At 45.6% G+C, this 16,563-nt stretch overlaps 1 protein-coding gene and 1 long non-coding RNA gene across 4 annotated transcripts in view; both read left to right on the top strand.

Moving 5' to 3' along the window:
• The window catches only part of LOC128839423 (uncharacterized), a 40,901-nt gene extending 35,059 nt beyond the window's left edge, over positions 1-5,842 (top strand). The window contains exons 8-10 of one of the 3 annotated variants that reach the window (XR_008445413.1): positions 1,235-1,333; positions 2,773-2,890; positions 4,476-5,842. This is a non-coding gene — a long non-coding RNA (uncharacterized LOC128839423). Of the gene's footprint in view, positions 1-1,234; positions 1,334-2,772; positions 2,891-4,262; positions 4,350-4,475 lie in introns of those variants that run through there. The other 2 variants (XR_008445415.1, XR_008445414.1) reach the window with 2 other exon arrangements.
• Positions 5,843-13,819: 7,977 nt separating this feature from the next.
• MTAP (methylthioadenosine phosphorylase) overlaps positions 13,820-16,563 on the top strand; it is a 69,041-nt gene continuing 66,297 nt past the window's right edge. Inside the window, exon 1 of the mRNA XM_054031533.1 lies at positions 13,820-13,946. Within this exon, the coding sequence (XP_053887508.1) occupies positions 13,914-13,946 (33 nt within the window). The 5' untranslated portion in view covers positions 13,820-13,913. The remainder of the gene's footprint in view (positions 13,947-16,563) is intronic.

Genomic DNA, 16,563 nt, shown 5'->3' with positions numbered 1-16,563 from the left:
GCGTGTGGATGGGGCAGGGGACCCAGAGGGGCTGTCAGGGAACGGGGGGAGGGGTTGGATGGGGCAGCAGTCCCGGGGGAGAGGGGGGCAGATAGGAGGTGGGGGCTGGTCCACAACCCCCTTCCCTAACCAGCCCTCCATACAATTTATGAAACCCGATGTGGCCCTCAGGCCAAAAAATTTTCCCACCCCGATGTAGGGGGACAGATACTTGAACAATTTAACCAAAAATACATTTTTTTTCTGTGCACATCGATCCATGGGGGTTTGACTGACTCAGGCTTATATGTTGATCTGAAATACAATGTGAAATATATTCCTGCCTGTGCACATTGATAGGCAATGAGATAAAAAGCGCAGGCCAGGTCTCCACTAGAAAAGGTGTCCCGGTATAGTTCTACCTCTATAGCTATACTGGCAAACCCTACCAGTGTAAATGTACTCATACCGGGTACCACTTATAACTAAGGCTGCGAGTCTGTCACGGAGATCACGAAAGTCACAGATTCAGTGACTTTCTAGGACCTCTGTGACTTCTGCAGCAGGCAGGCACGACTGACCCCAGGGCCACCCAAGCAGCTCAGCAGGCCCTGCCCAACAGCGGCGGTCCTGAGCCGCCTCCTGCCAGCAGCAGCATGGTGGTCCTGGGCCAATTCCACTGAAGTCAGTGGGTCTCCACTTGGGCAAAGGGTCTGTCCCAGCACATTCTGATGCAAAATTGATGTTATGGTTTTTAAAGTGCTTTGGGATTCTTGTGACAGTCTGTATCCCTATGCCCACCCCTTTTTCAAGACTATGATAAATTTTGTACAAACTATGCCTTGTAAGGTATCATCTGAAATCATGATTTGCTGATCAGTATTGTCCTGGTAAAATATGTGTGGCAATGTTGTATGTAAAGTTATAAGATTGTAGTGCATGATGTCACTAAGGCATCTAAATCTGGGGAAGCAGCCACAAACCAGTTCCTCAGAGACAAAAGGCAACTGATGCCTCAGCCAGGTGCCAGTGAAATCAAACGGACTGCCATCTAGTTAAGTGGCCATTCTCCAGCAGGAAAATGGGTGTGAGTGAGAAATTTACATCTTGGCAAAGAAACAGCTGGAGGTTCCCATCCCCACAAACTTTCTGTCTCCTGAACCCCAGCTGGAGATGATTCTCAAAGAAAAGGCAAAAGTATAAAAATGGGGAACAGACGTCCCAAGTTATTCTGCCCCCTTTTCTCTACCTACAGCAGCCACAACACCTGATGAAGAAAGAAACAGCTTTGGACTGAGGGAGGGATCCTATCTGAAAGGAATTCAGCCAGGAAAGCTACCACCCCTCATTCAGGGTGGGTTTTTTTATTCACGAGATAGCTCTCCCCTGGCGATAAAGCATGTGTACACTGCCCACGTCACAGTGCTGCCACAGCTGTGCTGTAACATGGGCAGTGTCGACACCCTCAGACTGCTGAAGCATGTGGTGAGAGAGACTTTTGCTTTGAATCCACTTAGCTTGTTAAGTTAGGCATTAGTTGTGTTTTACTTTTGTTTTCTTGTAATCAATTCTGACTTTTATGACTCATTACTTGTAATGACTTAAAATCTTTCTTTCTGTAGTTAATAACCTTGTTTTATTGATTTATCTAAATCAGTGTGCTTGGATTGAAGTGTTGGAGAAACTCCATTTGAGATAACATGGTTTATGCATATCATTTTCTATTAATAAAATGACAGACTTTATATGAGCTTGTGTTGTCCACGAGAGGGCTGGGCAGTACAAGATGCACATTTCTAAGGAAAGTCTGGCACCAGGAGTTTTCTGGTGTTGCTCTGCAGTGTAATTCAAGAGTGGCTGGCCATAGCACTCAGCCAGCATAGCTGGGAGTAATTTACATGCTGGAGGCTTGTGTATGAGCAGACCAGGAGTAGTTGCTCTCACAGCGAAGCAGTGTAAAAGGCACCCCAGGCTGGAGAACTGAGGGGACTCGGCTGTTTAACAGTCCAGATTGTACCCGGGGCAATGTCACAGCGCTTCAATGTGAAAGGTGCTATATTATTACTTGTTCTTAATCAAACACGGTTACTATTTTGGCCAACACAAGAAAACACAATTCTCTAGTTGTGTTTAGTTTTGCCCTCTACCCATCGGGGACTGGTGGCATACAGGATCATTTCCAATATATTTCCTTTCTGGCTTCCAGGCTACAGTGCTATTAAACTATTCGTAACATTTAGCGATCTTCAACATTAGTAGCTCTGTCTTAAGTGGGAGGGTGAGTTTTCCTCAACTTTACATCTTGACATATGAAACTCTTGAGTGTGCTTCTTATCTCAGTGCCTTGAAAATTTGCCAGGATAGTAGCATATCTGAAAAGATATTTCAAATCTGAATTTAAGCCTGACCCAGGTGCCTGATTCTGTGCAATGCTGAGTGTCCTGACTTCCCATTTGAGTCAATCAAATAGTCCAAGAAAACATTGTAAAAAGCAAAAGAGGGTCCTGTGGCACCTTTGAGACTAACAGAAGTATTGGGAGCATAAGCTTTCGTGGGTAAGAACCTCACTTCTTCAGATGCAAGAAAACATTGGGACTTCAGCTCCACGTTCTGAGAGTTTGAAGTCAGTGGAGGTTGAGAATGCTCAGCATCTTTCAGGATTGAGCAATAGCCGTTGTTTTTAGCACACAGCTGAAGACAAGGAGTTAATAAGTACTTTACGCACACAGGTTTGTACATAGTAGAATACACAATAAATCATGTGTATTTTCTTTTTTTCTCCCCTGTTCTCAGTGCTACAAGAATGTGGAGTTGGTTCTCCCTTTGGCATGTGTACCTAAGTCCCATCAGTCTCAACATAAATTCTGCATGAAGGGGAGAATAAACATTGTAAATTTTTAAACAGTCCAAGGTAGGAGTCTGCTAATGTCAAGATGTACATGAGTCAATGCTAAAGTTGTCAGTTTGACTTGACTGTGTCTTTTTCGTAAATATTTTTGTAATATGAATCTTCTTGCTTTGAACTAGCTTTAGCATAAGCAATGCAAAGTCCTGATGTGTGTAATCAGGACAATTACATCTCTGCAGCATCTTTTGGTAAAGATATAATAATACTTAGTGCTTTTCATCTTCAAAGCATTTTACAAAAGTTTGCTAACTAATCTGCCCACCCCACTGAAACAGGTAAATGTTATTATCCTCATCATCATTTGACACGTGGAGAAACTGAGGGAGAGAGTTTGTGGCCCAAGGCCACAAAGTAAGTCAGTCAAAAATGAGATTAGAACTCAGGAGTTCCTGCCTCCTAGGCTGCACTCAGACCATTAGACCACACCTCTAAACCAGTTTTGCAGTGTAGTGGATTAGCCTCTTTGAGAACAGAAGTTAATCTTTGTTCCCACAGACATTTACATATACCGTATAGCTGTACAAACAGTGCTGCACACCCGCACAGAAGTGCATGGCCAAGATTTCAAAAGTGATTAGTGATTTTGGAGGGCTCAGTATTGGAGACCCCCAATTTCAGACCCCTTACAACAGGGGTGGGGAACTGATGGCCCATGGACTGGGTCCAGGCCCTTACTCATTTTCATCCAGCCCACGAGCCACACACATTCAACTCACCTGCAGAGGGGGGTGCGCTGAGACTCTGGGCTCCCCCCCGCAGCGGAGCAAGCCGGCACTCGCGGCTCCGAGTCTTGGGGCTTTCCCCCACAAGTGTTGGCTCACCCCTTCGCGGGATGGAAGCCCCTGCGCCCCCCTGGGCCTGTGAGTTGAATGTGCGTGGCCCACCATTGTTTTTTTTCGGTGGTTCAGTGGCCCCTGATACAAAGAAGATTCCTCACCCCTGCCTTACAAGGCCTGATTTTCAGAGTTCCAAGTGACATATTTGGGTATATACTGTACACACACACACACTCTCACTGTAAAAGTAGCTCAGCTCTTGCGTCTCACTTTTACCCTAGGCCTCTTTACCCTTTACATTTAACAGTGTAAAGGGCTTTAAAACTGGTGTAAATAGAGTTTACTCCTACTTTAATGCCCTTTTGCATTGCCAGAGAGGTGTAAAGTAGCCTAGTGTAAGTGAAAATCAAGCTTTTATGCATCATAACATTATAATTTAAATAATGAAAATGTTAGTCATTTGCCAAACCATTCCTACCCATCCCCCAACCCTTACATATTGGGGAGAAGTAGAGGGAAAAAAAGCATTGTGTATTTCTTCCACTTTTGTAAAACTGACATGAGATTTCATTGAAAAACTCTTGCTTATTATTATTCAGATAAATTGATTTACATCCCATCGTTTACAATCTGAAGAACAAAGAGCTCCCTCTGGGGAAAATGCAAGGCTATAATTTTGTTTCAAGGGGTTCTGTGATGTCATAAATAAAGATTGAACAAAAATTATAACCTCTTTAGTAATCCCATAAATGGTGCTTTTTTTTGATAATATATGGTCGTCCTGAAACATGTTGCTTTCATATTTTTTGAAGTGCCCGCTCCTAATTGAACGTGGCTGCTGCGGAGAGCTGACTACATCTTCAAAACACAGCTGTGTGACAGGTGAAGCAGCCCACAATGATAAATGTTAGGTTTAGAACTTCAAGATTACAACCTACTGATGAACTGTCATCGAATGAGATTCCATTTTCCACTCCTGACGACATTTTAATTTTTACCTATTTAAACCAGAGTTACCAAAAACATTTTCCTACCAGGAACAGATGCAGTAGATGCACATTTTTAAAATATTTAATTCACAAACCAATCTTGTTACCCATGAATGAGTAAATAAAAGATCCCTCTGAAATCTCAGAAATTTGTGTATTATGAGCCAGATTCTTAGCTGGTGTAAATTGAGGTTGATTTATGCTAGTTGAGAATCTGAATATATGTATTAATAGAGTTAAATTAGTGGGGGGCGGAAGATAATGAAAGGTCCATACAAAACAACAGGATCTCAACTCCATCGCTTTCTGAGAGATTTCTAATATATGAACCAGATCCTGGTCTCAGTTATATTGGTATAAATCTGCAGTAATTCCACTGAAATCATTTGGTCTCAGTCCAGAGTAGCTCCATTGTTGAATTTTTACTGATATAACTGAAATCTGTGGAACAGATGGAGTACCTATTTTTCATTCATTTTGCAAAATATACTTGTCTCTCAGTCAAAGCAAATGAAATATATATATTTCTCCTAATGTGATGCATGCATCATACGTATATCATGTAAGTGTCAATGTATATGTTTTGTCCCATACATCAATCAAGCAAATCACACATTAAGGTTGATCCTATGTCTGTGTGTAGACTGCACTATTGAACACAGAATCTGACATAGGTCTAGGGAATGTACTTCCTATGTGAAAGAAACTCAGGTAGTTTCCCCACAAATTTTGGGTCATCCAAACAGGGCCGGCTCCAAGGTTTTTGCCGCCCCAAGCAGCGCAAAAAAAAAAGAAAAAAGCCACGATCGTGATCTGCGGTGGCAATTCGGCGGGAGGTCCTTCGCTCCAAGCCGGAGTGAGGGACCGTCCGCCAAATTGCCGCCGGATAGTTGGACCTGCCGCCCCTCTCTGGAGTGGCCGCCCCAAGCACCTGCTTGGCAAGCTGGTGCCTGGAGCCGGCCCTGCATCCAAAAATGAGAGGAGGCATGCCCTCCCTCAACCAGCTGCTATGAAGGAAACACCACAAATTGAAACTCATGAAGTTTCCTGCCACACTCATGGGATTATTTTCATGATTTAACACCGCATCAGCAGCTGTGCAACTGAGCAAGAAACAAAAGCAGTATTTCTAACTCAGTCTTATAAAAGTACTGTAATTGTATTAGAGATTTGTTGATCTGAAATATGAACCAAAAAAGAAATGTAAATTTTGGTATTATTACAGTTTCTTTTACTTTTATTAAATAAAACTGCTAACAACATATAGTCACAGTTTTAAATGTAAAGGTACTTGGTATTAGTTTTCATGAAGATCAATATTTCAGCTGGTTTTTGTAGTTCTGACTGTGAGTATCCATCCACTCTCTGGAATGTGTCAAAACAGTAGCTCAGCAATGATGGGATACTTTGTCATATGGATGCATTAATTAGAGCAGGGGTTCTCAACCTTTTTCTTTTTGAGCACCCCCCCCCCCCACCCCCAAACATGCTATAAAAACTCCACGGCCCACCTGTGCCACAACAACTGGTTTTCTGCTTATGAAAGCCAGGGCCAGCATTAGGGGGTAGAAAGCAGGACAACTGCCCAGGGCCCCATGCCACAGGGACCCCCACGAAGCTAAGTTGCTCAGGCTTTGGTTTCAGCCCCCGGTGGTGAGGCTCTGGGCCCTGTGCTTCAGCCCCATGCAGTGGGGCTTCAGCTTTCTGCCCTGGACCCCAATGAGTCTAACACTGGCCCTGCTTGGCGAACCCCCTGAAACCTGCTTGAGGCCCCTCAGGGGGCCCTGGACCCCTGGTTGAGAACCACTGAATTAGATGTTTTAGGTGTGCACAACTCAGCTTCTCCACTTGTGTATTTTTTATCTATAATCCTTCTCAAGTGCAGACAATGTCACTTACTACAGAAACATTGTGAGTAGAGTTTTCCGATCATCGTGACATGCTCAGATTTACACAAGAAACATGCAGAGTTGTACTCTGAAGGAAAGTGGATATCCCTTTGGACAATATTAATGTTACTCTAGGAACTAATCCTGTTCAGATGAACTCAGTGGGAATTTTGCCACTGACTTGAAATGGGAGCAGGATGAGATCTTTAATTTGTATATTCAGTGCTTAGACGTCACAGTGACAGGTGTGTTGGAAATATCTAAAATAGATAGATTACAGTAAAAGGTAAGTCTTCACATTTACAGAAAAAAGATTGTGTGTGTGCATATCCTAAAAAATGAATACTGCAATACAACTGTGGTATTTTTTTCTGTGAATAATTAAACACTAGTAATTCTACCCCAAGCATTTTTGCCAGATGATTCATAACTAGATTCCATTCAATGAAGGATAAAGGTAAATCTGAATACTATCCTTGATAACTCACACTTTGAATTTAGCTGTCACTGGAGAATGAGAAAAATCCCATTGCTTTCATTTACCAAATGCAGTATTATGACTGCTGCATTGAAATAAGAACTAGAGTTTAGCTTTACTAGACACAGCTACTTTTCATTTTAACTCATTTCAGGTGACCTAAAATTCAGATGACATAAATACAATCCAATTTTTACTAAAATGAAAGGTTTAGCAATATCTATTTTGCACTTACTAGCTCCATATAAAGACCTCTAACACAGATTGAAGACACAAGGAAGTACAGTGCTGGAAGGTAGATGATCAACTTCCAGCTGAGACGAATCTACTGTCTTGGTCAGAAGGAAGTTCCTTTTTGCCTTTTTTTGGAAGGGTTCTTACATAACGTGGACTGTTAGGTCCTGGGTCCAATTCTCAGCGGCAGATCTAGCTTCTTCATATAGCTGTTGTTTTTTCTGACAATGTTGGCACATTATAATTTCAAATTATGATTTGTAAGCAAGGTCTGAATGAGCTCTCCCCTAACAGCTAGTGATGAGGCGGGGGGCGGGGAGGGGGAGAGGGAAGGCTTCAAGACCAGACTGTATTTTCATGCTCACCTATTTTGCCTAGGTATAGACAGAGCTGTGTTGCCCAAGTGACCAATTTTGGCTGGTGTTGGGTTACAAATCATTTCAGTATTGATTGTTGGGGTCATGAAATGTTGTTATCCTTATTGTATGAGTAAAGGGCAGCAGAACTGTACTTAGCCTGTCCTGACTGATGGGGTCATCCTCAGTGCTTAATTTTTGCCAGGGCTGAGCCCTGGCACCTCTAGGCTTGGCAGTTCATAGCCCCAGAACCCCTGGGCTTCCTGCATCAGTTATGAAAGTAAAAATCTTGCTTGAGCCCTGGTGCCTCTTTCATTACAAATTAAGCGCTGGTCACCCTCAGCTGAACTGCTCTCACTAAGCAAGGGGTTTGGATGGCAGATCCCAGTGATGGGGGGGGGGGAATAACAGGGGTATTGCTTGGTGGTGTGTGCTGTGCCTAAGAGTCACAGGCTCTGTTTGACTTGCTCCTCTCCACTATTTAAAGAGAGAGCTTATTAGGCTCCATAGAGAATCTTTTGTTTTGTTAAGTGACCACTAGAGCTGAAATCACTAATAATCAGGTCTAAGTGCTGCATGAGCATATCATGAAGGACTGGAAGTACCGGACACATGAGAAGCCACCAAAAATGAATGCAGTGCATTTGAGAAGTTCCTTAAAAGAGTTGTACAAAATGACAAGAAGAAACCAAGGAGGATAGAGATCTAGTGCTTCATAGGAGGCTTGTGTAGCCAACTTTAATTTGTGTGATAATTTAAAAACATGAGTTAAATCTAATAAAATGGTTGTGAAACATTTTTCAGTGTTTACTATGGTGCCATACAGCCCACCTTTGCCCTAACAGTCTCACCCCTCATCAGTCAACACCCACCCTGATTTCAATTTCGGGGAAAACATTGCAAGTATGTCACATTAGATGTGGTCTGGGTGAGGCCTAAATGGTTAGGGCATGTTCTCTATCTGGTACTGTATTTTACAGATGCAACTTAGACAAAAATTTGCACTCCTGGGACCAAATTTTGCATTTAGATACTCATGTTTACCTCCTATTGATTTCAGTAGGAGTTGCTCCACTGCACGGATGAAATCCATTCTACTCTTATAAATCCCAAACAATCAAGATCTAGGCTGATGGTGCACAGAAGTGTTAGGGAGGTGAGGCTGACCTTGCAAACCATAGACTGGGACTGGGCCTGTTGTACATCTACTATTCCAATTTATTGACAAGAATAGCAAACAGCTCCTCGGTGGGTGCTGGGGCCACTGGGCCTAAACATGGATTCTGTGGGTACCATTTCTTTGGGTCAAACTGCTTTATGGAATTCTATCCTGGCCTATGAGGCCCAGCATGGAGAGCCTTTCTGCCATACATAGGGTTATATAGGCACTGGTACTCTTATCCACTGTGCTGCTCCTACCAGGGGCTTAAGTAGTGCAGAAGGATTTGCCCTGGCCACCGCACCGGGGTGAATGTCATCCATAAGCATATCTGAGGACAAAATTTGTCCCATGATGTCTGAGATCATTCTATTCAGAAAAGAAAATGGCACTTGGGAGTCAAAAATGGGATTCCTTTTTCTGAAGCCATTCATCTCCTGTAAACCACATTGTGTTGGTGCACCCTCATTTTCTGAGTCCCATAGTAGGGCATGGTGCTGTACAACCACAGAGAAAGATACAGTCACTGTCGCAAGGAACTGTCTACAGTTAATGTGAAGCTACTGACTTTTATACTGATTACTGAAGTATACTTCTATGGCTAGCTCTTTCCAACTACTAAAATAGGAAACTACTTTCTGTCTCTTTCTCTCAGTCACTCATACAGTGTTTTAATATCAATAGCATGCAAATATACTGCCACCTGCAGGATAGTGATTACTATCTATTTGCAGTTTGGCAATAGTTAACTTTGAAAATATTTTTCTCCCTATTTATCATAAACACGTGTTATCTTGAAATGGAGATGTTTCCTTGTGAAAATGTTTTTCTCCACTACATTCTAAAGGTGAAATGGCAGTTTTCCCACTGACTTCAGTGGAGTCAGAATTTCATCCTTAGAGTTGAGGATGAGAGAGACAGAATTTATTTTATTTTTGCTTACAGGACAGTCCTGTTTTTGATGCAGTTTAGTACCTGCACTTTTAGATGGTGCCCTTTGACTTTTTTATATTTGATATGAACTTCTATGAACAGATCTTCCTACCTAATAAACATTGTGTTTAGTGTGCTGTTTCTGCTATTTGGATCCTGTAAATAATACTTAATCAATCATTTATCAATTTCCCTGCTTTCTTCTTAATTTTAGATGACACTGGATACATAGCTACAGAAAACTCTGTTTTGTCTACACAAATGTATATATGCATCAGATCACTTCTAAGTTCATTCAGATCACATTTTCTGTAGCTATGCATCCAGTGTCAACAACATTTCTTTTTAATAAATGAAAATCAGAATTCTAAAACATTATAATCTGCTTAAGTTTTAGGACATACAGCTAATTTAAGGTGGAAGAGGGTTAAGAAGAAGGGGGAGGAGAAAGATGATTGATTTATTTACATTTGATGTCCTGATCCCACTGTAAAAGAGAAGAGGAGGGAAGAACCATTGTAGTATATGCCACCTACTGTAACCAGATGAATGTCCCAGAGTTGGCATCAGGGCCGGCTCCAGGCACCAGCCCACCAAGCAGGTGTTTGGAGCAGCCAAGGGGAAGGGGCGGCACGTCAGGCTGTTCGGCGGCAATTCGGCGGCGGGTCCCTCTCGAAGAAGAAAGTGGCGCGGTGGAGCTGCCACTGGAGTGCCACCTATCGCAATTGCGGCTTTTTTTTTTTTTTCCCGCCGCTTGGGGCGGCAAAAACCCTGGAGCCGGTCCTAGTTGGCATTGGTTGAATTACACCTCTACCTCGATATAACGCTGTCCTCGGGAGCCAAAAAATCTTACTGTGTTATATCAAACTTGGTTTGATCCACCAGAGTGCGCAGCTCTGCCCCCCCGGAGCGCTGCTTTACCGCGTTATATCCGAATTCGGGTTATATCGGGTTGCATTATATCGGGATAGAGGTGTACCTTGTTTGTCATAATGGCTCCTTGGCAGATGGTGCAAGCTGCTTTTACCAACAACAGGGGACAGGCCTGGCACAAAATGGCCCCAGGATTGGGGTAATGAAAAGGGCATGTTTTCATGCATTCTTCTCTGCTGTGCAGAAGGGTCCTCATCTACAGCTGAGGTTCTAGCCTGATGCCATGAGCATACCACCTAACAATGACGTGTTCTTGGGGCAGCAAATAGTGGGAGGGAGAAGGAAGAAGAGGAGATGGGCAGAGCATCACCAGTTACTTCCATTCTGGGGTAGGCTGCCCGCTGATTTATTAATAATGTGTAGCATATGTTTTTCTCTTCTGGCTCACATCAGGTAAGCACTGCCACTAGATGCAAATTGAAGATCTTCAGTCCCCTTGTGGACAGTTCAGCTGAGTTCAGGTTTCACCTGGCTAACTTCTTTGATCTCCCAGGTGTCTCCCAAGGCTAGTTATCTTGGTTCCAACTCCTCAAACTTTTAAAATATGACTGTCTTGGGTAATGGTTACTGTGGTCTGCTAGGTTAAGAAGAAAATCTTTTACTGTGCTTGAGCAAAAAGGAGAGCTGTGTGCAAATCAGACTGTTTTAGATAGAATCCGCAACGATGTAATTTCAAACCCACACATAAGAATGTACAAACAGCCATACTGGGTCAGACAGGAGTTCCACAGGTTGACTGTGCGTTGTGTGAACTCTTTACCAGAGGATGTTGTGAAGGCCAACACTGTCACAGGATTCAGAAAAGAACTAGATAAGTTCATGGAGGATAGGTCCATCAATGGCTATTAGCCAGGATGGGCAGGGATGGTGTCCCTGGTCTCTGTTTCCAAGAAGCTGGAATGGGCGATGGAATGGATCGCTTGATGATTACCTGTTCTGTTAATTCCCTCTGGGGCACCTGGCATTTGCCGCTGTCAGAAGACAGGATACTGGGCTAGATGGATCTTTGGTCTGACCCAGTATGGCCGTTCTTATGTGTGAGTTTGAAATGACATTGTTGTGGATTCTACCTAAAACAGTCTGATTTGCACATTTATGAAATGTAGCATTCCAGGCCTGGAAGCTTGGTCAGTACACAACACTGCTATTTTGTTTCACATCACGTACCAGGGCCAATAATCCTCAAACATTTTGATCAAAATATTTATCTGCTCCACTTTCTCTTGTGAACACATTGTGCATCTGTAACAATGCTGGTTCTGGCGGGACCTAACTGAAAATGCCAATTCAGGACAAATTGCTTAAAGCAGGGCAGTTACAGCCCAAGGCTGGGGTTTTTCCACCTCTAAGGCAAACCAAACCAAACCAGCCAGACAAAGAGGACTTTGGTTTTACCCCACTGGCTAACCGCAAGTCACACAAGCAATTCCCTTAGACACTCCAGTTTCTCAGTATCGCTCGTTATGGGGACAAACAGTTATGAAAACTAATACCCCAGTAAAAGAAAAGAGGTTCTCTCAATCCCAAAGGACCAAGCCCCAGACCCAGGTCAATATACAAATCAGATCTTACCCACAAATCACACTGTTGCCAATCCTTTAGAATCTAAAATCTAAAGGTTTATTCATACAAGGAAAAAATATATAGATGAGAGCTAGAATTGGTTAGATGGAATCAATTACATATGGTAACGGCAAAGTTCTTGGTTCAGGCTTGTAGCAGCGATAGAATAAACTGCAGGTTCAAATCAAGTCTCTGGAGTACATCCACAGCTGGGATGGGTCATCAGTCCTTTGTGTAGAGCTTCCGTTTGTAGCAAAGTCCCTCCAGAGGTAAGAAGCAGGATTGAAGACCAGATGGAGAAGAGGCATCCGCCTTTTATAATCTCTTGCCATGTGGTCTCTGCTTTCTTTGTCCCAAGAACACGCTATCCAGCACATGGCATAGAAAAACCTTAGAGTTCTGCCCATAGGCAGGTCCCTGCATACCTTGCTGAGTCACAAGGTGTGTCTACCTTCTCTCAGTGGGTTGGTTGTATAGTTGATGATCCTTAATGGGCCATCAAGCAGGCTAGGCAGAGCTGACACCAACTTGTCTGGGGTGTCACCCAGAAGCATAGCATAAATTTGAAATACAGACAGTATAGAGCCAATACTTATAACTTTAAATACAAAAATGATACATGCACACAGATAGCATAATTATAACCAGCAAACCATAACCATAACCTTGTCTTAGACACCTTATTTGACCCCCTTTATACAAGATTTGGTGCCACTACAGGACCTTGGTTGCAACAATGATCTATACGGTCCCAGTTCATGTCAATAATGTCACGGCATCTTCTTGGCTTGTTCTGCACACTGCAATGTTTATAGTAATTCTGTGAAACATCTATCCTCCAGAATCTGTGTCCTCAAATGGAACAGGGCACCCTTTCCTTACACATTTTCCAGGCGAGGAACAGTCCAGTCCTGAATAATAACATAACTGTTTCATGCTTTTTCCCTTTGAATAAAAACAAGATGACTGACACATTTTTTCAGGACAGTGTTGTTTCTCTTCTGGAAAATATCAACAGTGTTGCCAACGCTCAGTCACTAGTCTTGTAATATTTAGTGCTTTTGTGAAAGTACAGGAATTGGGTTGTTATGTGAGAATTTCAGCTTGTTGCTTTCTTTTTCTTTTTTTTAACAGTAAGTTTGTAGCCTTCATGCTTGTGAAGAAAAGCTTGAAAACACAAACCCCCATCACCCCAACACCGGAAGGCGATTTTTAAAAACACCCTTAAAATGTAATGTGTATATTAATCTGACTGGGGGGAGGCCTGGCTCATTGTTGTACACTAGGGCTTGGTACTCCTGCCCTGGCCGAGGCCAGCCTGCGTCTGCTCGCTCTGGGGAGGCAGATAGAGTCCCAGGGGCAGGTTTTCACAGCGCCCCATTGGGGAGCAGCCGGCGGGCTCCCGTGGCCCTCGGGGGGAGCACGTGGCCAGAGTGGGGAGCCCTGAGAGCTGGTAGCGCCCACTCCTACCAGGATGCAGCCACCCCCCCGGGCTAGCCCCGCACCCTGCGCAGACTGGGGTGGAGGGGCGGCGCAGTGCGGAGCCGCCAAGGGATCGGGGAGGCGGCGCTGCTCAGAGGCTGCGGCTGTCTCCTCGCAGCAGGGGGCGGGGCTCGTTCCGCCGACTGCAGCCCCCGGCCAGCCGGCGCTAGCCTGGGAGGGCAGGGCCGAGCCGAGCCGAGCCGGGACCGCCTCCTCGTCCTTCCTCTAGCAAACATGGCTGCAGCCGCGGCCGCCCCGGCCGTGAAGGTAAGAGGCGCTGTGGGCTCCCGCCCGGGCCCCGGCGGAGGGGAGAGTCCCCCCGCTCAGCCTCTGCCCCCCCGGGAGCCCCGGCGGCCGCCGCGGGGCGCGGACTAGTCCGGCTGGCGCACGTGGGCTCCGAGGGAGGTGCCTCTGCTGCTGGGGGCATGTGGCAGGCTCCTGCCTGCGCCGCCCCGCCGGGCTGCGGGGCACATGGGCACGGGGTGAGCAGCGTCTGCCCTGCCCGCCCTTCTGCGCCCGCTTCAGCCCAGCGCCCTCTCTGCTGGGGGGCACGGCGCCCCCAGCCGTCCGGCAGGGCCCTGCTGCTCGTGTTACACGGCACCCCCCAGTGGGCACAGTGCGGACATGTTGAGGCCTCCAACATGTGTCCTTGGCTAATAAAAGTCACTTCAGAGGGTTTTCTTTTCGGATATGGAGGGGAGGCCGGGAGCTGCGTTCATTTACAGTTGCCATAAAGACTCACAGGGTGCTGGTTCAGCCAAATCAGCAGCAGCAGAGCAAGACAACGCAACAACTCTGGGTGTCTAAGAATCCAACTGTTAAAAGGGAAAGTTAGACACTGTGTTGCACTCAGAATCCTGTGCTCTACCTAAAGCTATTTCTGGGCTCTGGTCAAACAGTGGGTAAAAGCATCATTATTAAATGTATTGGTGTCTTGTTTACTGCAGGTTTGCCAGGTATTGATTTGTTAACTGCCTGCTGGTTTGGGGATTTGCTTCCTCCCCAACTCCATGTATAGTACCGAGTGCTATAGTTAAGGCTATGGGCCCTGCAGAATCCTGTTATAATCCTATCTTCACTTACCCCACTTTCTGAAAACTGCAAACGATCGTGCATATGGATCTTGTGGAATAAGAGCTAGGAGAGGCCAGGTTCATCCACACTGAGGCTTTGTGCCCCCTCCCTGGGAGCTCCGTTGCAAGGGTCCACTATCCTCCAGCTCGTGTGATAATTGACTCTGTTAATACTGATTGAGCATTAATTTAGGTGTTAAGATTGTAAACTCTTTGGGGGCAGGGACTCCCTTCTGTTTTATGTTTGTACTATAGCCTGTACAATGGGGTCTCTAGGCTCTATAATACACGCCAGTGACAGAGGCACCATAGTTAAAACTGCTATGCTTAGCACTTTGCCCCACTCTGTAAGATAAGCTTTTTGGACCTGGGAAATAAGGAGGACTGGAAGAAGCTCCTACAGTTCTTGAGGTCAATGTGTAGACAAGCAATTTTCTCTGTCTTGAGAGAAAAGGGAAGCTAATCTGGGGGTATCCCAGTTGGTGTTTGCCTTGCCCCATCTGTCTTTTCTGTGGTTGGGGTAGTCTCCCTCACAGGGATATCTGTCCATTGAGGTACTATCTGAGCAGCTGTGTCCCTGACAACCCACAGGAAGGTCTAGGAAAGCAGGACTTGCTGCAGCAGTAAATTCTATGGTTCCATGCTGCCACTAGGCCCCACTGCTGTGTTGCCTAACTCCAGCCTCTTCTGACCAACCCTGGGGCCTGGGAAACAGGAAGAGGAATAGGAGCAGCTGGACTGGCTTGTGGAAGGGAAGCATGAAGTCCAGTGCTGGAGCTGATGTGGTTTCTCTTCTTCGAGTGGTCACAGCCGTGTATTCTTCTTGGGTGTATGCACACCTGAGTGGAATATGTATCTGCACCCACCTCTCAAAAAACAGTGGTTACAGGTAAACAACTGGCTTTTATCTGTCAGTTCCTCATGTCAAAGGTTCAGCTGCTCTAATGAGCCTTTGCTGGCTCTTTTAGAGAGAACTACCTGCCTGGGAGGCTGTCCCCTGTCCCCAAGCATGGTTAGCATAGCTGTGGCACAAGGAAAGAGGGATGGTGATTTCCCCCAGCTCCTAGTTAGTGTATCTTCTCTTTGCAGCAAACTTACTCTGACTCTGTATTGCCCCTCCCCACTGTGAAGCACTCCTCCCTTCCTCCCTAGCTCTCTGCAGTGGCTTCCAGTTGTTGCCAAAGGGTAGATAAGGGTGCTGGCCCATGCCTCTAAGATTCATTCCCTCCCATATTGCACTAGGTTATTCTCCTATTTCCCAATCTCCATTGTTCCATCTGCAACCACCCCCAAAATCCATACCCACTCTCATATTCCCCCAACACCCTGGGTAGGTTGGGGGGGCATACCTTTCCCCCAGCAATGCCCATCAGTGTAATCCCTTCCCCCACCTCCCCATCCCTGTAATGATGACGGCCTGCTCCTCATTCCTGCAGCCTGACATAAGACCTTCCCTGGATTGGTGGCATTCCCAGAGATGAAAGCTGTCTGGGGGCTGTGATGGTAGCTCCTCAAACAGCATCATAGGAAAGCACCCTTCTGACCAGGGGTGGCTCTAGCTTTTTTGCCGCCCCAAGCACGGCAGGCAGGCCACCTTCGGCGGCTTGTCTGCGGGAGGTCCCTGGTCCCGTGGATTCGGTGGCATGCCTGTGGGAGGTCCACCGGTCCTGCGGCTTCGGCGTACCCGCCGCCGAATCCCCAGGACCGGTGGACCTCCCACAGGCATGCCGCCAAATCCGCGGGACCGGGGACCTCCCGCAGGCAAGCCGCCGAAGGCAGCCTGACTGCTGCCCTCGCAGGGACCGGCAGGG

The sequence above is a fragment of the Malaclemys terrapin genome, chromosome 6, assembly GCF_027887155.1.
Source record: "Malaclemys terrapin pileata isolate rMalTer1 chromosome 6, rMalTer1.hap1, whole genome shotgun sequence".
Lineage (NCBI taxonomy): Eukaryota > Metazoa > Chordata > Testudines > Emydidae > Malaclemys > Malaclemys terrapin.
Note: the sequence above shows the minus strand (reverse complement) of the source record. Positions and strands in the feature narration are given on the sequence as shown.